This window comes from Mixophyes fleayi, chromosome 6, assembly GCF_038048845.1.
Source record: "Mixophyes fleayi isolate aMixFle1 chromosome 6, aMixFle1.hap1, whole genome shotgun sequence".
In the NCBI taxonomy this organism is placed as follows: Eukaryota; Metazoa; Chordata; class Amphibia; order Anura; family Limnodynastidae; genus Mixophyes; species Mixophyes fleayi.
The window spans coordinates 206,817,070-206,843,535 of NC_134407.1; the positions used below are offsets into that span (position 1 = coordinate 206,817,070).

At 42.3% G+C, this 26,466-nt stretch overlaps 1 protein-coding gene across 1 annotated transcript; it reads right to left on the reverse strand.

Annotated features, from left to right (window-relative positions):
• Positions 1-20,491: 20,491 nt before the first annotated feature.
• On the reverse strand, positions 20,492-23,362 carry LOC142095257 (E3 ubiquitin-protein ligase TRIM39-like). The gene has a single exon (XM_075178181.1). The coding sequence runs from the start codon at positions 23,341-23,343 to the stop codon at positions 21,775-21,777; it is 1,569 nt and encodes a 522-aa protein (XP_075034282.1). The 5' UTR covers positions 23,344-23,362; the 3' UTR covers positions 20,492-21,774.
• Between the last annotated feature and the right edge of the window lie 3,104 nt (positions 23,363-26,466).

Sequence of the window (26,466 nt, forward strand, 5' to 3'; positions counted from 1 at the left end):
ACAAACGCACAGAGCCCCAGTCTTACCCACGAAGGAACTCCTAATCCTAGGCCGTAATGAAACCGTTAGGAACTTACTGAACAGTTGTACACAGTCAGGCAGCTATTCATCTACTAATGCCCTACAAATACTGCAGAAAGGGGTATAATCATCATCATCATCTATTTATATAGCGCCAGTAATTCTGCCGTGCAGAGAACTCACTCACATCAATATCAATGATTGCATCTCGCCCCTGCAAATAAACTGATATTCATAAGTAATGCTAATGGGGGTCTAAACTTCTGTAAATAATATCTGTATAGACAGTCAGTTCTATGGACAAATAATAAAGCACAGCCTACTGTAAGTAATTATGGATATTAGAAATCACCTTGACTTTCTATGATCTTTATGGTCTGGGAACTTTTCAATGACTTTGAATATAATTATAATTTACAGTAGGGGGGCAATGTTATCCCATTTAGTATTTAGAGGGGTTTTATGTATTATATACATATATATATATTAGTATTGATTGTGTGTTATATCAATTTTGTTTGAAGGGCATTAGTAATTTTGCTCTGAAGCCAACTTGCCCCTGGGGATTGAGCGTGGTTATTGCTTCTGTCTGCAGAGACTTCAAATCAGTCACCGAGAAGATAACGATCTGATCTGATTCTTCAGAAATATGTTGGTTTAAACTGAAGCTGGCGGAAACAGAAAGGCTAGATTGTTATCTTCCTTCTGACCTGGGGTTAGCTACAGAGCAGCTGACTCGATCTGAACATGTGATGTACTTGAAGGGCAGCACGGTGGCTCAGTGGTTAGCACTTCTGCCTCACAGTACTGTGGTCATGAGTTCGATTCCTAACCATGGCCTTATCTGTGTGGAGTTTGCATGGGTTTCCTATGGGTGCTCTGGTCTTTCGTACCACACAAAATAAGCCTCCAAATCGTCATTATCAGATATGGAAGAGGAACAGGTCTATCTGATACTCCTCGGCACTGGATTTCAAATATGAAGATTTCTAGGGGTAAATGTATCAAGCTGCAAGATTACAGCGGGCTTAAAAAGTGGAGATGTTGCTTATAGCAACCAATCAGATTCTAGTGAATCATTTATTTAGTACATTCTACAAAATGACAGCTAGAATTTGATTGGTTGCCATAGGCAACATTTCCACTTTTCAAACCCGCTGGAATCTCGCAGCTTGATCCATTTACCCCCTAATGTCTTGTTTATCACAACTGGAAAGTTCCTACAAAAAGCGTATTTTTCTCCGTTCACGTTACATTGTTATTATAAACTTGTATTTCATAATTTACGAGGTAGGTGTGACCTCCTAGGTAAAAAGCACATAGAGTAACCTGGATCTTCTGATAGTATTTTGGCCTAGAAAGGGATTATCTGTGCTTAGCCCAACTGACTGACCAGCTTTAAAGAGCATCCCTAACAAACTCTCATTCCTGAAACCTCTCACTTTGATCCTCTTATTAATGAAAGTATTTTATCATTCCGCTTCCTAATCAGGATGACACATGCCATAAGTTCTGTCTCTTTATCATACTAATTAATGCACCATTTGTCACTCATCACTTTGGTGAAAAAAATATTAAATACCATTGTTGAGAACGGGCATGACCAGCTGGCTTCTAAGTGTGGCTGTGCTTGACTTTTGTGGCCTTTAAGAACTTTCATTGTGTACATCTAGTAGTGTCTGTCTTCTGGTCCGGTATTAGACATATATTTCTGGCATACACATCGAGTAATGTTAACTTCTTTATAGTGGACTTGTCACCTAAACACAGTGGAGGTGGTCATTTTCAGAGCTGAAATGAAAAAAATGAAAGTACACTCCTAAAGGTTTTAAACTTCTCACCCTCACCTTTAAAGCTCTTAATCAATCTTCCCCTCCCTACATCTCCAATCTCATCTCTACCTACACTCCTATCCGCCCCCTCCGCTCTGCCTGTGACCGCCGCCTCACTACTTCACTGATCACCTCCTCTCACTCTCGTCTTCAGGACTTTGCCCGGGCTGCTCCCCTGCTGTGGAACGATCTTCCACGTTCCATCAGGTTAGCATCTACTCTCAAAGGCTTCACGCGTGCCCTTAAGACTCATTTCTTTATTCAAGTCTATCAGTCCTCCTCATAACTCCCTAGTCCTGGCTCTCTCCCCCAGTTAGTACCACCCTATTTGTGTCTCCTCCTTCCCTTTAGGATGTAAGCTCTCAGGAGCAGGGCCCTCTTTCCTTGTGTGCTCATCTACTATTCCATCACCCTCTGTACCTCTTGACCTGCTTCCTAGCCCTGTTTACCCTGTTTTCATAACCTTCGGCCTTCTTCTCGCTGATTTCTACCATCCCTTTCACTATCTGTCCCAGATATAATCTGATTTGCTTTACCCTGTCACCTGTGTTTGTATATATTTTTGTATCATGTTGTGTCTTGGTTCTGTTTTCTGTATATGTAATGTACGGCGCTGCGGACCCTTTGTGGCGCCTTATAAGTCAAAGATAATAATAATAGTATTATAATAAAGGTGACACAAATCTATATACTCTGTCTTGTATTCATTGTAATATCAGCTCTCTATCTATTTTTGTCTTGCAACTGCAAGAATTCCTGTATAACAATTAAAGACCAGACATATGGTTATTTGAGCTTATTACTAGAATGACCCGATATTGTTTTTCAGCAATTTATTCTATTAAAGTCCATTGGGGGGTTCAGGAGTAAGCCCAGAAATGCTGTCATTATCGCAAGTTGTGAAAAGATTTTCTGAAAGATTCAGGTCATAGAAAAGACTCCAGTGTGTATGCTCTGCCTTTGAAGCACAATATCCAATTATCCGTTGGCTGGCAATGCATTAAGATTGCTCAGTAGGATAGGAAAAAATGAGCTGTTGTTTTGTGATCTGACCGTCTAGCAGTTTAATATTTCTACACGCTAAATTGAAATGTTGATGACGCAATGGTTGTAAAAATCTGTTTCTTATTAAATGCATTCATTTTTTGCTGGTTAAATATTATTTGTACTCTGGGTGTTTTAATGATGATTATGACTCCCCATGTGTTAAAGAGCAAGTCCTAGTATATGAGATCTATTGGGGCTCCGTATTTGTCTGTCAGGTGCTTCTCTCTCGTCACTCACATGATGAATTTCAACCACTTCCCCGTTGCATGGACAGTAGTGCCTACAGAATTCATAGAAAGAGTAGTTCAGTAACAGTGAGGGATGTACTCCAGTGTGTTCTGCATAACACAGTGAAAAATGAAATACATTAAATCCTTGGTAGGGGCACTTATTACGTTATAAAGGTGAATGTGTAGCATACATTGCAAGCTGAGCGCAGTCAGGGTGTTTCTGCTTTGTACAATAAACAAGAGAGATGCGAAGAAGTTTAATGTAATCAATGCTTCTGTTGTGTGGTGGTTCCAGATGGAAGAGAAACTGTGGCTGCCTCTTACAGCTGTCAGTGCTGGTTATCAGCTCTGTTACTGGCTCCTGTCACCTGCTGTGTTTTGGTTTGTTCAATGTAGCTGACCATCTCTTTGGACCTAATTATGATACTTACCTGCTACCTGCCACTGACCCTGTGTCTGGTCCGGACTACACAATTTGTCTGCTGCCTGCCACTGACCCTGTGCATAGACCTGATTACACTATTAGCCTGCAACCTCACTGACACTATGCTTAGACCTGACTACACTACTTGCCTATGTAAGGAATTACTTTGATATTTGCACCTCCGGCCACTAGAGGTCTCTGTCTTTGCAAACTTTCCCTTAGATTTGCCCTTATCCAAGTTTGCCAGTTTGGCATCAAAGAGAAACCATCTTGGATCCTGTTTTCTGGTTTGGCCTATAAATGGCACTTCCTGGTTCAGACATGTGCTTGACTATTCTGCCTGCTCAGCTCTTGCTACTTGCTACACTTTCTTCCATATGTGACTACCCTGTTGAGTACCGACCTGGCAAACGTCTGACTATCCACTTGTGTACCGACCTGGAAAACGTCTGACTACTCGCTGGATATCTACTCGGCTATTGGGCTTCAGATAATACTACCAGTATCCTTATCCTTGCCACTTACCTCTTACATTTTATTTGAATCTGTATCCATTGACTGTTTCCTTCAGTCTGACCCATCACCAACAGTCAGCATTTACTGGACATCTGGACAACCACCTGTGAGCATCTTTTATTATCTAGTTTATTGTGTCTCCAATGTTACAATTCTATGCCAGAGGGTTATGCTGTTATACTACTACTAGGTGCTAAGTCCTTAGGGCAGTTGAGTATCAGTGAGTATTTATAAAATCTCTAAAGGATAAGTGGTTCCTATAGGTGAACATCACAATTTGCTTGGTTCTAATATCTTTTATCAGTGCCAGCCTTCCCTGACCTTACAAGAACATACACTTTCATACATCCTTGTCTACCTTCAAAGTGCCCTCCAAGTAGACGTTTGTTAGAAGTTTGTCCTCAGGCTTGTGTGAGAGAGAGCCTGCCTGTGGAGCCCGTGAAGAGGGTGAAAACCAGAAGACTGAAAGAAGAAAAAGAAAACGACAACCGTTCCTGGGATTCAGCGGCAGTAAGTTGCGATCTTCTTTCCTCACAGGTCCTGGTGCCAGTAACAGTGGGCAGCTCAGCCAGTCCGGGCTCAGCTTCCCATATCTTCCCCCACCAGAGGTTATAAAAGCCGCTGTGAGCTGCCATTTTCCAGACGTCCAGCGGCGATGAGATAGGACTGACATTGCGGGACATCCAGAGACGCTGCATCAAGACCTGAAGACGGCGCAAGTAGTAGGGGGCCCTTGTAAGGGATAGGAGTTACCTTGCCACAAGAAGAAACTGGAAGAGGCACCCGCCGGACAGAAGAACGAGGAAGCCAAAAAGAAGAGGAAGAAGACTCTGGCGGCAGGGAGCTCTTGTAAGGGCTAAGAGTGTCCCCACCAAGAAGACAGAAGAAGCCAGCGCGCCAAAGTGGAGAAGAAGCACTGCCGGCTGGAGGGTCTGGAAGATCTGAAGATGCTTTGGGACAAGTTGCGTTTCCTGCACGGAGCAGATAAGTATAATTACTCCTTGATAGGCACAAGGCCTGTGGTGCAATTCGGGCACTAGGCCTGTGGGCAAGTAGTGGGCTAAAGGCCCAGCTGCATTAGGGAATAGGTAGGTTTAACTGGGCACCAGGCCCTGTAGGTTTAACTGGGCACCAGGCCCTTTAGGTTTAGACAGGGCACAAGGACCTTTAGGTTTAGACAGGGCACAAGGACCTTTAGGTTTAGATAGGGCCCAAGGACCTTGAGTTTAGATAGGGCACAAGTCCCTTAGTGTTAGCAGGGCACAAGGCCCTTAGTGCTAGCAGGGCACAAGGCCCTTAGTGTTAGCAGGCACCAGGCCTTAGGTTCTAGGAAGGTGCAAGGCCCTGACAGGTTGAAAGGGCATTAGGCCCTTGTCATTAGAAGGTAATTAGGCCCTTGTCATTAGCAGGGCAGTAGTGCCTGTATAGTTAGATGGGTGCTAGAACCTTAATTTAGAGGGGACGTTTGATCCTGTGTGAGCAGTTCATTTTAGGCTGTTGATGGTGGCGTTCAGGGCCTCTCAGCCCGGTCCAGAAGGGTACCAAAATGTCCTGAGTTCCTAAACTCCAGGCTTAGAGGCTGGGGTTCCAGGCAGAGGCCTGCAGTGTATCTAGGTGCTGGTGGATACTGGTGGCCCAGGTTAGTAAAGGTAGCCATCTTGTGTGTGAAGACTCTGAATTGCTAGGTGTGGTAGGCCTGACCATTTGTGAGGTGGTCGCTGGCCCGCAATACACTGTATGTTGTGATTGTTGTTTTCTATGCTACCTGTGTGTCTCCTTTAGTGTATTCCTCTGTAGGATCCAGGAGTCAGGCCCTCACCAAAAACTGTGCTGAGGCAGAGAGGGGCTGGGGTGGGTCCGTGTGCGTCTGTTCTGTTCTCCGCAGGCGTTACACTTGCTCACCATTGCCTGTGCCTGCTGCATTTTAGAGCCCAAAGAACCATAACTGCAATGTCGATTGTTGGTCCATCTATCCTTAGTCCTTTTCAGGATCAACAGTCAAGATCATTTTTGCACCACTAAATCCATTGAGGGCAATATAATAGTAATAAACACACATACTAGAAACTGGACCGGTCTGTCTAATAGACTTGCTATATCTGTCAGAATGTGGTGGTTCATGTAGATATTTGCTCAGTGTGTGATCCAAGCAGTGTGACTATAGCATGGAAGAGCATGAGAATTGCAGGCGAGACCAATGCCACTTGGGTCTAAGATAGTCTTAATTCACCACTGATAAAATCTGTCATTTTACTGCATTCTGCCTCATAAGTGATACACTCACATGATATTTTCGACACAAAGGGAATCTCAGTATGACTGTTTCTCATAAGATTTTCCAAAATGCAATCACGCCATCTGCTTCTGATTATCTTAATTCCTTGCGTCCGCAAATCAAACCGTCGTCTGAAATCAGATCCATTGTTGTGTTTATACAGCTCCCTTACCAGAATGCAAGTCATCCATGAAAAATTACTGTGGCCTGTCATTTCATTAACTCTCCTGCACTTCCAACCATCAGCCAAAAACTAATTTCTCTGACAAAGATTTCATTATTTACCATCTATCTATTCTTTAACTAAAGTAATCATCCCACGTATCCAGTCCACATTACTTTTACTCCTTAAGAGAATTGCTGGAAATAATTCAAATGGACCTACGATATGATGTTCTTACCCAAACTTTTAAAAAAGATTCTGAAACATTTCTTATTTGAGGAGATATTTTTAGATTCGTTTGTGGAAGCCCTTCAGTCCTTTATAGAAAAATGTAGTCATATAACATATTAGACACATTTAACATTTCCAACATTTAAGCAGCAAAAACAGAATGCTAGTATTTAACATTTCCCCTTATTTTGGTTTTTTTTCTCATAAGGCTGCTATTATTGATTTTTTATATTGGACTACCATGGCAACCACAGTCACATGTCATATGATGTAGTGAGCAGAGAAGTTTTTGATGTCCCTCTGAGTTCTGCCTGCACTGTGACATCCTGCTTCTCCCCCCTCTACCATCACATAACATGCTGAGAGAAATGACTATCAGGTGCATGCTTAAAAAGAGAGAACGGGGTGGGAGAAGTGACTGGAGAGAACAGTGTGTGTGAGGGGAAGAGTGGTTGGAAAAAACAGGAGGGAAGAAGAGGTGATGGAGAGAATGGGGGGGGGGGGGGTGATCAAGGAAGGTGGATTCAGAGGCCTGGAAGTTGGTGAGAAGTAGGGATTTTCAATGTGGTACATAAATATATGGTACATAAATACTATAAAACAAAGTAGGTAGTTAATTATAATGATAAAAATGCATTATTCAAAGGTGGGGATGTCTTTATTAGCAATTATAGTCTCTATTAAATGTAGAGAAAAGTGTAAGCTATTAATTTGATTTAGGGGGCTGGTGGGGTAAAAAAAACCTTTTTTTTAAATGGGAATGCTATTAATTTAATGTTGGGGTGGTGGTGGGGAATAAAGCTTCATAATAAATGGGAATTTAATGTTGTTTGGAGGATGGAGACTCATTTATTAAACTTAAACACTGTTAATTCAGACTGGTTAGGGGGATAGAGTGAAGGAGTCCTTATAATTAAACGTGAGTGCTATTAATTTAATATCGGGGTTTTATGGGGGAAATAGACGTGTTTATTCAATGTAATTGAAATTCTGGGGCTGACTGGGTAGAAGGAGGCTGATTCAGGGGGGAGGGAGGTCTAGATTGTTCACTCATTGCTCGGTTTTCCAGGAGGTGAATAATAATATCTCTTTTCCAAACAGACTCAATGTTCTAGGATCTGGCCAAGGAGCAAGTGAGCATAAGACACCAGCAGCAGCTCCAGGTAGTGAAAGCTACAATAAACAGGTAGGAGAGCACAGCACAGGGTTTGAGAATGGTCTTGATCGTGAAGAGGACAAGGAATGCCCCCAATATAGGATGGCTACACCTACCCAGCAGCCTTTACTGCTGCCAAGATTCCTGGGGGGTGGAGGGGGGGGGCAGTATTCTTTCTTGCACAGGATACTAAAATATCTAGTTATGGCTCTGACCTTCACCAAGAGGAAGGTTGGTCCTTGTTCCAAACTGATTTCTGATTACTGTTGGTAATTTATACCCACTCCACTACAACATCTCAAGATTATGTTTAGATAAGTTTCACTGGAGTGCAAATATGACCCATGTCCTACCGTATCTGTTTTCCATAAACATCTTTTGATATAATCTATATAGCACGTGTCCTGAAACTCCAGCAATCTCCTTTGAGTTGGCAGTTGTGAGCATCACCGACGGTGACCCTTTCATAGATATGGCTTCACCGTGGACAGGTCTTTTCAAGCTTTTATAGCTAGAGCCTTCAGTATGGCCTAAAACAAAAAATATTGTGTCCACCATAGGCGCAAAGACAAAACATATATAAAGATACAACACACTAATAAAAAATTATTTAATTTGAGCATAGTCTGTTCTTAAAGATATTTTCAATCTTTTCAGTTCGTTTCAAATATTGTCTCTGTTCTTCTTTTATTCTTTATTTCAAAAACAAGAATCTCTCATAGATCATCAACTATGGAATAACCAGGTGAGTAGAGGAGAGTATGGGCTTTCTACTGAAGATGGTGGCAGGAACTATAGAGGAGCCAAGTGCTGTATATAGTCTACTACAGAGTTTATGAATAAAATAAAAGCACTTTTGTTGCAGCATTACTATATAAATATATATATATATATATATATATATATATATATATATATATATCTACTATATAAATGCCTAGTGGCGTGTGTGAAAAAAAACAAAACAAGCTGCAGTGCCACCTGCTGGGCAGAGTTAAACACTGACCTATATATTTCTTGAAGGAGAAATGACAGTTGGGAGTGGTTGGTGGTTGCCGGGGGTGATAGTGGGGAGTTTTTAACACCTTAAGTAGCTTGATGAAGGATGTGGCGATGAAGATGAAGGATGAGGTGATGGAGAAAAATGATGAGGTGGTGACATGTGGACAAAACCACGTTAAAAAAGGGCGCTTGCGTCGGGAAGTAACGATCTCCCCCTGAGGAGGCCTGGGCTATGGCCCAAATGCATGACAAGAACCTTTTTAACACCTTAAGTAGCTTGATTTGACTAGAATGCATGAGTATCATGCACGGGTTAACTTATATATATATATATATATATATATATATATATATATATATACATCTCCATTGTGTCCATTGTGAAGTCAGTGTGGGACTATTTCATCTGCTGAATAACATTGTTCATATTTAATGTAGATGGGGCATTGCATACATCTATTCAATTCTTCATGCTCCACTTTAAGAGTATATTTGTAAACAAGTTAACTTGCTGCCTATACCTGATACAAGATTGATTTATGCACATCAAACCTCCTGTGTTTTTTATTTTTTAACTCTTGAAATGACAGCACTGTAGGATCAGAAGTCGTCCTTGATACCATTAGTGGATGCAGAGGGCCAGCAGCAGTCTTCATCCCATTAAATTGAGGTGGAGAGGTCTGTCAGCAGGGGAAATGGGGTGGGGCCAACTGGGACCAACCAATTAGAGTGAAGGAGGGGCATGGTTATGCACCTTCCCCCCTAAAAAAAAGTGTAGGTCTGCCCCTGCTTGATACCTGATTGCACTTGACGGTCTGTTTAATTTTCCCTTTTCTTTCTCAGAGATATCCTTGTGTATGAAACTTTAGAGTGGATTTGGCTAGAACCAACCTGCAGCCAATTAGAGCATTCACAGGGCTAGAACCAACCTGTACCCAATCAGAGGATTAGAGCATTCACAGGACTAGAAGCATCCTGTAGCCAATCAAAATAGTAGAATATTCACATTGCTAAATCCAACTTGTCCAAGTCAATTAGAGCTCTTGAATATTCACTGGGCTAAAATTAACCTGTAGTTGACAGGATTAGCACCAACTTGTAACCAATCCGACCATTAGAAAATATTCAGAACTACAACCAACCTGTAGCCATTCAGAGCAGCAGAGGTTACATGTTGGGTTACAAATGAGTTCTAATGCTCTGATTAGTCAAAAGACCAGTCTGATCTGTAGACAATCAAAGCATTAGCACATACACCCTCTTAACTCAGCCAATCAGAGCGTTCACAGGGTTAGACCAAATAAGCCAATCAGAGCATTAAATCATTCACAACATAAAAGTTAAGAAAGTTGTTATTAAATATCAACAAAATATATTATAATACAGTAGTTGTAAAAAAATCTAACAAATAAGCAATGACTTACATAGTGTTAATTAGTTAACGATTCACCGAAACTACACAAAAGTTCAAAAGTGAAACATATGACTTGTTTTGTTGATAGCTTACAATTAAATGTATGTGTGAAGCAAGCATCTATATGAAAGCAAACTTTATACATTCTATTTTTGCAAGTTTAGTCCCACAGGAAATAAAAATCAGCATATCTGTATTCTCTGTTGCCCAGCCAGACAAGACAGATGTTCCTAGTCAGAGGGTTTAATTTAAAGCTGACGACCAATATCTGATTTCACCTTGTAGCTCTGATACAGATTATCATGATTGCTCCAGACACCAACCTAAACATTGAAGACCAACAATCTAAGTAGATAGGGATAATAAAACTGGCAAATTTGGCTGTCCTCTTTGTACTCAAGGACTCAGTTTAAAATACTTCAAAGTGATCGCCTGTGTTTCATTAATCATAATAAAATGCAATCAGCCAGTTTGAGGAAATAGTTTAACTCGGCAGGATACTTCATAAATGTTTTATTTTTCATTTCACTATAGTGTTCCCGTGTCTGAGATATGTTTTGTTCAATGAATCTCTTGGTAAACTCAAAAAAGTATTGTAACAATTCTTATAATAATTTTGGCCAGTAGGGGCGCTGTTTCATCTAAGTTTAGGTTGCCATTTCATTTTACAGTGTCCGAGGATTATTATTATTATTATCCTTTATTTGTTAGGCGCCACAAGAGTTCCGCAGCGCCGTACAATGCATAAACAATAGACAGTAGAGGGTAAAAGATTACTGAGCAGTAAATAAAAATACCAACACTTCAGAAGTTCCAAGCAGGCTAATGCAGAAAAGACGGAGAAGAAGAGTAGGTGAGGACACAGGAGGGAAGAGGGACCTGCTCAAATGAGCTTACATCCTAAGGGAGGGTGAACAAAACTCAGGTATAAAAGGGAGCCAGTTGATGTAAAGGAGAGAAGAGGGGACGGGAGGAGGGAGGGGAGAGCGGGTTAGGTGGAAGGTTGGTAGGCTTTAGGGAACAGGTGGGTTTTTAGCGCCCGTTTGAAGGAGCTTAGAGTGGGAGAGAGACGGATGGAGTGAGGGAGGTCATTCCAGTGAGGAGGGGGCTGCACGGGAAAAGTCTTGGATTCTGGAGTGGGAGGAAGTTTTGGTGGCATCCTGAGAGAGGAAAGGCCGGATGCAGGCAATGAGGATGTTGATGAATGCAAATATGTTGACAAATCATGTTCTACGCGAACAAATATTTATATATATACAGCATATATACCAATCAGCCGCAACATCAAAATCTGTATAATATTGTGTAGGTCCCCCTCGGAGGTGTCCTGTGGTATCTGGCACCGAGACATTAGCTGCAGATCCTTTAGGTCCTGCAAGTTGCAAGGTGGGTCCTCCATGGCTTGGACTTGTCTTTCCAGCACATCCCACAGATGCTAGATCGGATTGAGATCTTGGGAATTTGGAGGCAAGTTTAACACTTTGAACTCTTTGTCGTGTTCCTCAAACCATTCCTGAACAGATTTTGCAGTGTGGCGGGGTGCATTATACTGCTGAAAGAGGCCACTGCCATCAGGAAATACTGTTACCATGAAGGGGTGTACTTTGTCTGCAACAATGTTTAGGTAGGTGGTATGTGTCAAAGTAACATCCACATGAATGCCAGGACCCAAGTTCACACTGGTTAGTAGTGCGGATCTTGAGGGTGGTTATTAGTAATTTGGAGGCATTACAAATATGTATTATCAGCCTGTCAGTGGGTTTGCTCAGGGATTTAAGGGGTCAATTAAGAAGGAAAACGGATGTGTCCCTGGGTACCCAAATTTCAGTTATCAGCTCTATAATAGCTATGGTGGTGTTCTAGAATTGTTGAACTATGTTACGCTCCTACCAGAAATGGTAAAATGTTCCAATACCACCACAGATTCTCCAACAGCAATTAGACAGCAGGGGTTAAATGCGATGAATCATATACATTCTCGTGTTTATCGCCATTGATAGATGCGTTACTAATGCGTTTTAATTGTAGACCATTCCCTGTTATTCATTGAAAACCAAGGGCTAGATTCACTAAACTGCGGTTTTGGAAAAGTGGAGATGTTGCCTATAACAACCAATCAGATTCTAGTTGTCATTTATTTAGTGCATTCTACAAAATGACAGCTAGAATCTGATTGGTTGCTATAGGCAACATCTCCACTTTTTCAAACTCGCAGTTTAGTAAATATACCCCCAAGTCTCTTTCCCAGTCTACTTCATAGTGTTCCCGCGAAGGTCGTTCTGGTGCTAAGATTGAGTGGTAAATGAGGGATATTGTGCCCCTTCTACCAACCGAATAACTACATTATTTTTGGAAAGGTGTGGGTATATGGAGGATCTATGAGTGAGATTGGGAATGAATACAGCAACGAATTTGCAGAAGTATTTTATAAAGTTTTAAAAAGAGAACATTGAACTCATCCCTCTGAGCACTGCACAGCAATACTTAGCGGATTGGAAAATGGGGCTCACTGCATTGAAGTTGACCTACACTGTCCATGACAGTCATGTGACCAGTAAACATTGCATCAATGTGGCCAGTAGAAATTGCAGTCATGTGACCAGTAAACATTGCAGTCATGTGACCAATATACAATGCAGGCATATGACCAATCATCTAATCAGAATACAATAGTGCGCCCATGGCCACCAATTCACAAAGCTCCCAGGGATTGAGTGGCCAGGTGCAGAGTGCAACTCATTATAAGCAACATTGGTGTCACTGCTTGTGCTGAAATGCTGAGGAAAAGAAACTCACAAAACCAATGTGCTTGTAGTGTCCGTAATCACACTGCGTATGATTGTCATCTACACACGTCCGCTTCTTCTGACCACTGCAGCACAAGTTCTTGTGGTTGTACCCAGGAGTATCAGGATAGCTAATAATATATATTATAACGTGTACATCACATGGCTCAGCTACACATTTATATTCTACTTTATGCCGTTAAAGAATGGGCTCTAGCTTCTGATTCCAAGCGTCCGGCCACCAGCTGGTATAAGAATAGCTCCGAGGACGGTGGCTGATGGGAAGTCTGACTGGGGCATTACACCTGACAAGCATAACGCTGGCAACCTAAGATGAGCTAAGGGAGGGACAGAGACCTCTTGTGGAGCAGAAGGGCACTGTCCCAGTTACAATGGTGATAACACATTTGTTTATAGTTCAATGAACGATGTGGCTTAGATTCCAGCAATGTTTCTTATCATATCTGCCATATTTCATGGCTGACAGGTGATAAATTTATGTATATATTAATTTTTCCTGTTTTGTCTAACGAGCTACCTAACCTGAAGTGTTCAGCTGATTTGTATGTTAAGAATATTTTTTTTGCTCAAACATGTGCCTTTAGTGACATCTAGTGGATGAAGCAGGGTATTTTTTTCAGCGTGCAAAACTAACATAAAAGCTGCATACCTAAGTGTTTTATAAAGAGAAGGTTTTATTACCGGGTGGGCATCAAGACCCCAGCCACAGACAAGACACAGAGGGCAAAATCACAGATTTGAAAAAGTATGTGGCTGACATTGGAGATGGCAATGTAATTATTCAGTATTTATATAGCGCCATCAATTCAACAGCACTGTACAGAGAATACTTTTTTGTATCATTCACATCAGTCCCTGTCCGATTGGAGCTTACAGTCTAAATTCCCTAATACACAGACACAGACTAGGGTTAAATTTGTCAGCAGCCAATTAACCTACTAGTATGTTTCTGGAGTGTGGGAGGAAACCCACACAAACACAGGGAGAACTCCACACAGATAAGGCCATGGTCAGCACTGTGAGGCACAAGTGCTAACCACTGAGCCACTGTGCTGCCCATGAAGTTGTAATTCACAGAAGTTTTTTCCTGTATATATGGACAACTACAAAGTGCCACTCTTATAGTACTTTTACAAAATAGTATCGTATTTGCCCCGACCTTTGATTAAATATTAGCATTCTTGCCTACTCTCCCATAATTCCTGGGAGGCTCCCGGATTTCGGGGAGTCCTCCCGGACTCTTGAAAGCGTAGGCAAACCTTCCGGATTCGCCGAAATTCACGGCATTGAATGACTTAAGCATACTTGCCTACTTTCATCAAGTGTAGTCCGGGAGAGGGACATGACTAGAGGGTGGGAGGGGGCGGGGCACGGCCAAACGCGTCATTTCGGCCCTGCCCCACGCAACAAAAATGCTGTTTTGTCAGGGGGGGGGGGGGGGGGCAAAATTACACGATTCACCGCGAATCACATAATTTAGAATCACATAATTTAGGCTAGGCAGTTGCGGGATGCGGGAGACTTGCCTGCTCTCCCGGGAGTCCGTGAGACTGACCCGAATTTCGTGAGTCTCCCGGACATTCCGGGAGAGTTGGCAAGTATGGGCTTAAGCCCCGCCCCTGCTATTCAATGCCGTGAATTTTGCCATTTTATAGTGGGGACGAGGCTATGGTGACCATTCCCCCTCCTACCCCCTGTCACATGACTTCTCCCTCGGAAATATATATCAGAAGCCTGTGTTGTGTGACCTGCTAGTTGCTGCTCTACCACTTCTACCATTTGGTGTCCCTGTTTCAGGACAACAGTGAATGTGATCCTACCAGTATAACGTGGGATGTTATGATTCTCATAAACACCTATGAATATTTATACCTGCAGAAAAAATGACTCTGACCTCTGACTTGACATAATTTTCTTTTTGTATTGACAGGTCTGATTTATAAGACAGCTACACACATTCCTATCATTACCAGCAGGAGACACTGCATGCATTAACAAGTGTAGCCTCCTGTCCATCCGTGGTATAGTGTAATTGTGTGCACACGGGCACCTACCTCATGGACTTCTTCTCCCACATCACCCAGGTATAGCTCCGTTGCTTTGTCCCAGGATACAGTGGGCAGTTGACAGAACAGACGCCCCTATACATACAGGTTTAGTAACAAGTGAAAGCTGAGTGTATAGCTGACACGAGCACCAGACCTACTGTCTAATGAAACAAAGCATCACTTTTACGACCTCTTTTCTTGCGTGGGTCACGGATACATAACTTAACATGCTGGCGCCAAAACTGTCTTGTCCTGGGATTGTCAGTGACTCTATCCTCACAATAGGGGGAACATGTCTGTCACACACATTCCTCTCAGGGTGTCTCTTAGAGCTGACTCTATGGTATGTCCAGCTGACAGCTCAGACAAACAGCGCCATGCTTGGCTGCACCACCGAACTACCACTGACTCCCTCTTGGAACTCAGATACAATGCATCAATCAGTGGTGAACCTACCATGTATGCAGCAGGTTCGGTGCTCCGGGGCCCGTGGAGATAAGGGGACCCACAGCTCTTTAGTTCCGCCTCTGATATCAATACTACAGCAAAGTCCTGGATTCTCCCTTTCGGCACTCATAATGACATATACTTGTCACTCTGTGGCTGCCACTATCACTAGCCCTGGCAGTGTATAGGAAGGTGTCTTACACCAAGCTAAGAGTTGCCACCTAACTGTAAAGGGTTTACATGTGAGGTGAGGTAGAAGCACAGCTGAGAAGAAAGGAGGGAATGTGGCTTAGAGTGGAGGTTGGGGGAGTGTGAGGGTGCATTAGCTTGAGTATAGGTAAGAGTAGAGGCTGGTTTTCAGATTTGAAAGCTGGAGGTGAGTATTAGAGAATTCCATAAGTGCGTAGCCCGGGAGAAGTCTTGTATGCAGGAGTAAGGTAATTATCAGGGATGAGGTGAGGCGCAGATCAAGTAATTCTAAGGGGACGTGAGGGAGAGTTTTTGAGATAAGAATTAAGATATATGAGGGGGTGATATAGAGTTCTTTGTAGGGGAATAATCTAAACTGGATTCAGGAGGATCTGAGAGAGACTGAATGTGAGGAGTAAAGCAGACGACTTGCCAGGAAATTATGATGTTGATGGTGAGGGAGATATGAGGGCAGGTGGTGACTCTGTTTTGGACATGTTGAACTTGGGACATCAATGATGAGATAGCAGAGAGATAGTTGGTCAAACAGAGAGTAGGGAGCAGCCAGTGAAGGAGAAGTAGATTTGGGTGTTATCTGCGTAGCGGTGGTTCTGGAGACTGAATGAGCAAAGAAGTTCACCAAGAGTATAGGTGCCACTATCTGTGACCCCAACAGATAGTGGCAGTAGAAGGGGAGAATGTGGCAGAGGTAGAGATGCTGGAGGAGCGCCTGGGTGAGTAGGAAGTGACGCAGGAAAGAATTATGTCTCAAAGGCCAATGGAGTGAAAGATGTACAGAAGAAGTTGGTGATCAATAGTGCTGAAAGCAGCACAGCGATCCGGGAGGATGAAGATGAAGAATATGAAGAAGTGAAGTTACAGTGGAATGTTGGAGAACGAAAGCTCAATTGCAGAAAGTCAAGAAGATGTTTTTATTTTGTTGAGATGAAAACGTGTTTGAAGGAAGATGGGTATGTGCCAGTGTAGAGAGCCAGGCTAAAGGCATAGGCTAGAGGGCGACACTCAGTGGAGGTAAGTGAATGGAGAAGTTGGCAGGGAATAGGGTTTTATTATTTGTCTTCAGTTATGGGGGAGAATGAACTGAGAGTGGAAGAGAGATATTGAAACAAAGCAGAAAACCAGTAGGTGGCAGCAATAATCAAGATGAAAGTATATCAGCTTGTCAAGGCATGTGTCTATAAATAAATATAAATTAAACATTAGTTCATATGGAAGAGACTCGCAAAACAGGTCAGAGTGGGTTGGTGCCAATGTTTCTATCTCATTATTGTCCTGAAGCATCGTATAACACCTGAGGCACCGTATAACACCTGAGGCACCGTATAACACTGGAGGCACCATATAACACCTGAGGCACCTTAAAACACTGGAGGCACTGTATAACACAACACCTGAGGCATCTTATACCACCTGAGGTATCGTATACCACCTGAGGCACCATATAACCCCTTAGGCACTGTATAACACCTGAGGCACGTATAACACCGGAGGCACCATATAACACCTGAGGCATCGTATAACACCTGAGGCACCTTAAAACACTGGAGGCACTGTATAACACAACACCTGAGGCATCTTATAACACCTGAGGTATTGTATACCACCTGAGGCACCGTATAACACCGGAGGCACCATATAACACCTGAGGCACCGTATAACACCTGAGGCACCGTATAACATCGGAGGCACCATATAACACCTGAGGCACCTTAAAACACCGGAGGCACTGTATAAGACAACACCTGAGGCATCGTATACCACCTGAGGCACCGTATAACACCTGAGGCACCATATAACACCTGAGACATTGTATACCACCTAAGGTACCGTATACCACCCGAGGCACCATATAACACCTGAGGCAGCGTATAACACCCGAGGCACCATATAACACCTGAGGCATCTCTAGCATTTTTTCCATAGAGAAGATCTAAACCATCTGTAACGCCCCTCACAAAAATCGTTTGTGCAGCGCAATACCAGGAGCCCCAAATCCAAAGACCAAATGTAAAATTGCAGGAGCATCAAGTTGTGGAGCTTTAATGAAAACTTGTCCTCACTTCCGCTGACTGTTTGATGTGTGTTTCAACAATAGCTGTATAATACCTTGCCTTCAGGTAATGCCTTGACTGGCCATCTATTTAGTATGAACGACCATACTTGTCAGGGGTGTTAAAGTCCGACCATTGTCAAATGTTTATAAATTAGCCTGCATCTATTCCACTCTCTCTCTGTCTACCAGGAAAATGAAGGAGCAGATGCCCCCCTTGCTCCCAGCCCAGCCTGCCCCTGACTGTTTGTAGATCATGTGAATGTAACCACTAAGCTAAAACAAGCAAATGAGAAATGCCTCTCTGGTAGCTAGTGTACATTATATAGCCCACTGCCACATGCCTCTTACAATGACTGATAGTAACTACATTTGTTTTTCTACACTGAATTCTGGCAGCCATTTGTAGTTCCAGTACAGGGCAGGAAAGCAATGAGCCAATCATAAAACAGACTGATAGTTCTCAGTTTCATGTATTGCACTGAACTCTGCTGCCACAGTTTATTGCAAAAGGGGATGTGGAGCTGCTTTAAGCCGATACAGCAATTAAGTAATCAATAACTTGGCAACTTGGGACAGACTTTTATAGAAATATGACAAGTGCTAAATTATTTTACTCACTCCTACAGTTGTCAGATGATCACTCATTGAAGACAGCGTTTGATTGGCTTAGTGGCTTGCATGACAGGTTGTTTTCACAATTGTGACAGGAAATTAATTCATTAATTATTCTTACATTTGTTAGATGATCACTAAACACATTTTTGATTGCATAGGTGGTTTGGTATACAGTTTTTGACAAGGTCAATTAATTTCATTGACAGAATTAATTTTGTGGATTTTGCATTTTGTTGGCAAACAGCATATTGTTTACACTTTTCTGTAGAAGATTGCGTGTTTATATTTAAAATGAATTTGGTGTACAAAAATGTAATCCATCAATTGATTGATTAATCAATGCATTCTATTGACGCAGTGTATGTGCTTTTTTCACAAAATGAATATTTATCCAATCACTTAGCCAATCAAAAGCTTCTTGGTGATCTGACAAGTTTACAAGGTGGACTCCTGTGTTCTCTCTATATGCCAGTCTTGAACAGCCAGTTCATTTGGGATAGAGTCATTTATAAGCAATGCTTCTGGATAGAATTAAATACCTGTATCTGATTGAGAATGAGCTGATGTCTCAGAGAGCTACACTAACTGTATATAGCAATAACTCTATAATGTTATTATTTTTTAGGGCAGGCCATAGTGATTTGAGGAACATGGCGTGAGAGTATGAGTCATAGCATCTGCCTAGGCTGTGTGTGTATGGACGCATGGAAAACTCCCTGTTGCAGCCTGACACTTTAATTTTTATATTAGATTTAGCAGAAGTACTAATAGAGTGGGATTACTCCCATCAGGTCTTGGGAGTTGGTATCAGACCATACTTGCCAACTCTCGCGGAATGTCCTGGAGACTCCCGGGAGTGTATGGCAGTCTCGCGCATCTGCCCACTTCCTAGTAAAGTGGGCAAAATTAGGTCCAAAATGCCGCGATTCTCCGGGAATCGCGACATTTGGGCCTGCCCCTGCTGTAAAGTGATGCGTTTGCGTCATTACGTCATGGGTGCCGGGTCCAAAATGAATCGATTTTCAGAGACCTGTCCCCCACACGCCCACCTCCCCCCAGCAGCTCCCGGACGCCAACTAGAAGTAGTTGGCAAATATGTATCAGGCTCTGTATTAGTATTAAAGTTTGCTGCAAATGTATCTCTAATACCTGTTTACAGCACACTTTACTATTTCGGGTGACATCTCCGGTGGGGGTTTGCGATGCAGCAATCCACATAATTAGGCCTGGAGACCCCCCCATGGTGCAATGGCAGGGCTTTGCACCACGGGGGGTCTCCCGGACATTCCAGGGGGTGGGCAAGTATGGTTTACACTTACTAAACTTCAGACAACAGGAGATGAGCATAGAGTTTTCTTTGCCCTCAGTTCATGTAAAACAGAGCAACACATTGTATAGGTATACCCGGTCATCAAAAGCCTTAGCGGCATATTCAATTAGGTTCGGCGATCGCAATTGCGCGTGGCTGCGCACAGAAAGTGTCAATAAGAGGGTACCGCAGCATTGCGGATTTCCCTTTGCAACACTGTGGGCTGCGCATGGAAATCCGCGGTGTTGCGGTTACGGGAAGTATTCAGTCCCGCGTAATCGTGATCACCGGATTTAATTGAATATGCCCCTTAGGGGCAAATTCAATTAGCCGCGTTACTTTTGCAAGTAACGTGGCTAATTGATTTGTGTTAAAAGTATTAACGTTATTACGGTAATTAAAGGTAATTACGGTAATTAATTAAAGGTACCGTAATAACGGTAATTACCCGCACTATTACCGTAACAACGGTAATAGTGTGCGCAAGCCAATTGAATATGCACCTTAGACTGAAGAACAGACATAATTGAGAAAATATTATTATTCTATCATTTTTTTATGTGTATGAATAAATATTTATTGCATTGTGTTTTGCATGTTTTTAGCTATTTGGTTAAGTTCCATTTCAAAATATTGTCCAACACTCTCAAAAACAAGAAATCAATAGGAAGATCAAACAGCATATAAACAATTATTTTACTATTATTTTATTATCATATTCTCCGCTCACAAACAGTCACATATTCCTCACAGCGTAGTGGATTTGGCGCTGTTCTGAAGACATCTTAAAAGACAGTTCAAACAAATTCAGGGTCATATTTATCAAGACTAATGTCATATGGAAATAGCCGTGGTCTGGGGCAATTTATCAAGCTCTGAAACGCTTAGATTAGCGCAATCTCAGAATCTCTTCGGATCCCTCCCATAAGACTGGACTATGCGCATACGCGGACATTTGGTGGCGGCTGCGCAGTACAGGCAACGGGTCAGAACCCAGAAGTTCCTTCTTTCAATGTTGCGATAGGGAAGCAGTGAAAGAAGCATGAAGGGGACCCCCACTTATCGGATGTGCTATCTTGGAGTGACTGTAATGCTCTGTTAAGTCATCTGTCATCGCTGCAAATACTGGCAATAACAGATGTTAAGTAATGGGGCAATAATGAGAGCATTGTTCAATAGGCCCCTCAGAGAGAGGCTAATAAAACATACTTGCCAACCTTTTAAATCTTCATTCCGGGAGATCCCGGGCAGGGGGGCGTGGTTGGAGGGCAGAAGGGGTGGGGCACTGTGAATCGCGGCATTTTGGCCTTGCCCCCATGACAAAATGCCGGTTTGTTGCGGGGGCAGGGCCAAAATGACGCGATTCACTGCGAATTGCGTCATTTTGACAGCAAGTTGCCCTTTGCGAGATACTTGCCTGCTCTCCCGGGAGTCCGGGAGACCTACCCGAATTTCGGGAGACTCCCGGACATTCCAGGAGAGTTGGTAAGTATGTACTAAAATAGTACAAAGGGCGACACGTAAGACTTCAAGAGCTGAACATGTGGCAGTTTATAGCAGACAAGGTACATAAGTGATACGATAAAAACACTGAAATATATCAAAAGTATGTATAAGGAAATTATGAATACAGTTCAGGATGTCAGTATAAACTCTGTACATACATATACACATTTTGCACGCTAAACACTTTTTAAACAATTCCCAGTTTCAAAGCCATTTTTGTGAATTTGTCCCTTCAATTAATTTGCTTAAAAACGTGACACTGGATTATAGGTGACATCAGCAAATGAAGATAGCTGACAGCTGAAGGTGAAATGTTTAAAGAAGTAAACATCTGTTAGACATCAATATAAAGTAATAATGTAAGGCATTACGGAGCTAAATGACATATAGTTTAATTTTTATTTAAAAAAAATGTACAATGATAAATTAGGATGGCATAAGATACGATGGCACCAGGTAGAATATTATTTAGAATTCCTGGCTTCTGACTGTCACCCAGGCACTCTCCCATACACTTATCGCAGCGTGAAGGGGCTCGCTGAAGGTGGCATTGAAGGTGTGTAAGTGTCTGATCGGCTCACACAGCTCATAAAAAGACAGACGCCCTGTGTTATAATCTAGGCGTAATCTGAATTTGTGACAGGAAAACTTGATGAGTAACAATGTTTGGATTTTGTCATGTAGCACAAAATACTGATTATTCCACTTACACAAACACCAAGACTTGTTATTCTTTCCAACAATAGCCTGACTCCCCTCCCTCTCTATACTCGGATAGGTCATCCCCACCATCCAATTCCCCGATTCATTGGTCTCTACGTCCCAGTAAAGTCGTCCAGAGTTAAAACTCTTTGCGCTAATAACTTGATGGTACTGAAATCTTTGTGGTGTTTTGGGGCGACCCCGATTTATTAGCCAGGAAGCCGTTTTTAAGTCACCCGATATCTGTACATTATTAGCAGCTGTATCTACATCCAATATTATATCTGCTGCGTCTTCCATGTAGAGCCCTCTTTTTACACTAATCATAATATTAGATAAACCTGTGTGCAACGTCATTGATATTTGATCCTCATCCAGGTCTCCTATGTCTTGGATCTTTATATCACCTTGCTTTTGGTCCTCATTATCTACCACCTCAATATCACCTTTGTCTAGCTCCTGTAAGAAAGTCACTGGATCGGTCACGTTACACAGCTGCTCAATGTGACGTATCTTCCTGGACAGTTCGTCCTTCTTTATTTCCAGCTCCTGAATCAGTTCGTAGGCTCTGTACAATGTCTGCTTTTCCTGCGTGGAAATCCGCTGCAAGATTTTCTTCTCCAGGTCATCCAGCTGTCTCCTTATGTCTGTAAAGAGGGTTGCGACTCTACGTTTTATGTTGGCAGCTTTACCCTCCAGTTTTTTCTTGGGCGCCTGCAGACTCTGTATTTTCATCTCAGTCTCAGTCCTGTTTATTTTCAGCTTATCCAGAATTTTCATTAGCTTTTCCTTCTTGCTGTCGGAGGACTCACTTAGTAGCTGCACTTTGTGACCTCTGTGGTCCGAGAACAGGAAACAAGTTGCACACAAGCAGAGAGCGTCCTCAGAGCAGTAATACATGAACATTTGGTTGTGGGCAAGACATTTTACTTTGCCAAAGTTAGTAGTGGGATCGGTTATGACGTGTTCTGCTGACTTGCTGTGTATCCTCAGGTGATTCTCACACAGAGAAGCTTCACACATACGACAGGATTTAACAGCAGGTACAGGGGAGTGAATACAGTACGTACATAAGAACTCCTCCTTCGCTGGCTGAGCTAGTAAGAAATGTTCTACTATGTTCCTCAGTGTCCTGTTCTTTTTCAGTTTAGGCCGCTCCTGACTCTCTGCTCTGCATTGAGGACAGGAATAAACTCCAGACCCCTCCTGTGTGTCCAGCGCACGATCTATACAGACCTGGCAGAAGTTGTGTCCACATTTCAGCGTTACAGGATCTGTGTAAATGTTCAGACAGATGGAACAGTCCAGCTCATCTCTCAGACCAGCAGACGCCATTCCAGAGAGTAAAGCGAAAGTAAAACCTCTTATGGGTGGTGTCTATGTTTGCATTTAAAGCAGAAAGACACATCTAGGGTGTGTTAGGTTGCTGCAGGCAGAAGATATGAGGCAGTCGTGAACTGAACAGTAGATATGAACCAGATAGCTGAATATATACAGACAATCAATGCAGATATCACGGAAGCAGGATTGGAACTTAGCAGGTTTGAAAATACATATGTGAAATATCATATTGATATGAACTGGAAGATCATAATGTTTCACATAGAGGCACTCCAGTCCACTATTTTTTTTAATTTATACAAAATTTTTTAAAATATTGTTTTAGATCCTCATTTAAATAATTTCTACTTGCATATCTGGACCTAAATGCGGCGATATATGTTAAATAAAGACTAGCGAAAAGAAATGAAGAAATTAGTGCTTAGAGTATTTAAAATCTTTCTGAACCCATGAGAAGGGTGGAGGTATTATAATAATGATTGTGTTGTGTCTTGTGTTCACATACGTGCGTTTCTTTTTAAATGCGTATACATCGGGCATACGCACGTCCGTATTCAGCAAGAAGCAGATCTGGAAATACGTCTGTTGATGAATACGGGTCTAGGTCCGCTCTGCTCTAGCTGACAATACACTGAAGGATACGTTCGATATATATGTGGAATATAAAGTATTCAATTGATGTCACCTGTTAATAATATAGAACATTAATGACAAAATATATAAAAAAAAAAAAAGTTTTTTTTTTTTTTATACTTTAAAATATATTTATTAGGATGTTATTAATGTCTGCTGTACAATAAATACATTTTAACAGTTGCTTCTTATTGCAAACAAATGTTTAGTCTGCATACATGTCTGTCATCACTAGTAATCACCAGACCTGTAGCTGGTGCAAGTGATACGGCAGAAAAACACGTACTTTTGCCCAAAGTTGAAACTGATACTGCTGCGTGAGCTTGTGCTTGGCACGCCCTTACTGTACAGTGAATACATGAATACGCCATACTTGCCTGCTTTCAGGCAGTGCAGTCTGGGAGAGGGGCGTGACTAGAGGGCGGGAGGGGCAGGGCGTGGTCAATAGTGTCATTTTGGCCCTGCCCCCCACAACGAAAAAGTTTTGTCGCCGGGGTCAAAATGACGCGCTTCACCGCAAATCATGTTATTTTGGCCAGGGGATTGCGGGATGCGGGAGACTTGCCTGCTCTCCCGGGAGTCTGAGAGACCGACCTGGATTTCGGGAGTCTCCTGGACATTCCGGGAGAGTTGGCAAGTATAGCATACGCCCATCCCCCTCCCTGTTCCGCCCTTGAAATAGTAGGCTGTACTAAGGGTTATTTGCGCTCGAAGATGAATAGGACGTTTATTTACATTCTCTGGTGAATGGTCTGGTTCTGGGCATGCGCAGAGTAGTTGTGCTCGAAATACGCAATGTATTGCAATTTACGCTCCTTAATGAAATATGCCCTTAGTGTTCATATTATATTATAGAGACACGACCAGCACTCACCTGAGCCTGTGTGACGTGTGTGTGACAAAGGGTTAATCAAAAACAACCAACTGGTCTGTCTATAATGATTAAATCCTCCCCTATTTATGGCACCCACCAATTATGCCACCACCAAGGTTTCCTGTGAAGAGCTGACACCAAGAAAGCCTTCGGTTCACCCTTACTTCTAATCTATCACAATTAACTTTAAATCAGAATTATCATAAACCACAATGATTTCTTCTGTTTCAACTACATAGCATTTTAACCATCTTTCTTACACGTGAATCTGTAATAACCCAGAGACCTGAACTTATTGGGCCTGATTCATTAGCGGATGTATTCTGTGCGCAACTTGTGTAACGTAATATGTGCACATAAGCGCAAAAAAAACGTACGCATGGATTCATCAAGTAACGGATCTCCACATCCGTACGAAGATGAATTTGGTTGCAAGTCCCGTACGCAAAGTCGAAAGTAATGCAAAAGGCACTTGCGTCCAACCACGGAAATCATGCACTTAGGGCAGCATGGACTACGAACTTTAGAGAACTCAATCAAATGTCCGTATACAATTAAATCAGTTCCGTGGATTTGCTTAGTGTTGACATATGATTAGAACTGTACAGAACTGTTCTTTGGTACATACCACATTATTTGGATTTTATATTTTTATATTATTAAGAATTAGTAAATAATAATAATAACTATTAGTAATAATTATTATTAACTGTCCTGCGCAGTAATCTCAAGGTTGTTTATTAAGGAGTCACTTTAACTCAATTCATCAGAACACAACGCAACTAAAATCTACTGCACTGAACTATTTATTAAAATTTTTTATGTATAATAATATACATTTTTAAAAATATTAACAATGTATTTACAAAGAGCTTACTTTGCAGGGGAGATGATTTTGCATAATCTGCCTGAGTTTTTGTTTAAATAGTTCACTGTGTATGCTCTTCGCTCTACACAATACCTTAAATAATATAAACAACTTATATAAAATAAAGACACAGAGACTTGAGTAAAGTGGCACTAAAACTATTTTATTATAACCTAACTAGACCTGGTGGCGGAGAAAGGGCACTGAAGATCAGCTCCAGCGATACCCAACCAAGCGTGGACATGGCAATATAGCCTTAAGTCCACCCACTTTTCTCATAACCCCACTGCTTGGCCGGCCCTAACATGGCGTCAGAGTAAACTGCACTCACCTCACTACTCACTCACCCTCCCTCACTGAGCCGGGCGAGGCCCCTCCCCACGGAAGGGACAAGAGTAACCGATTGCCTTGTAAGGGGACAGATACCTGCGACCAATCACGATAGAGCCATCTATATCAGCCGCTGATCGCAGTGCCCTCCTCCCCACCAAAACTGTAAACCTACCAACCGGCTTTATGCTAAACCACCATAATACACTAAAGCTTACTTAAAAATGGCGTGGGTAGGCGGGATTTTGCCAGCCGAGTGACTCACCCAGGAAATGCATCGCCTACAAAGATACAAGGACCTCCCCTCAGCATCACTGGCCAGACCCACTCCCCACATTAACTCTTTCAGGTAAGTGCAAACACGAATGCAACACTGTCACTATTTAATTTCGTTCGTCTAAAAGGGGACTCT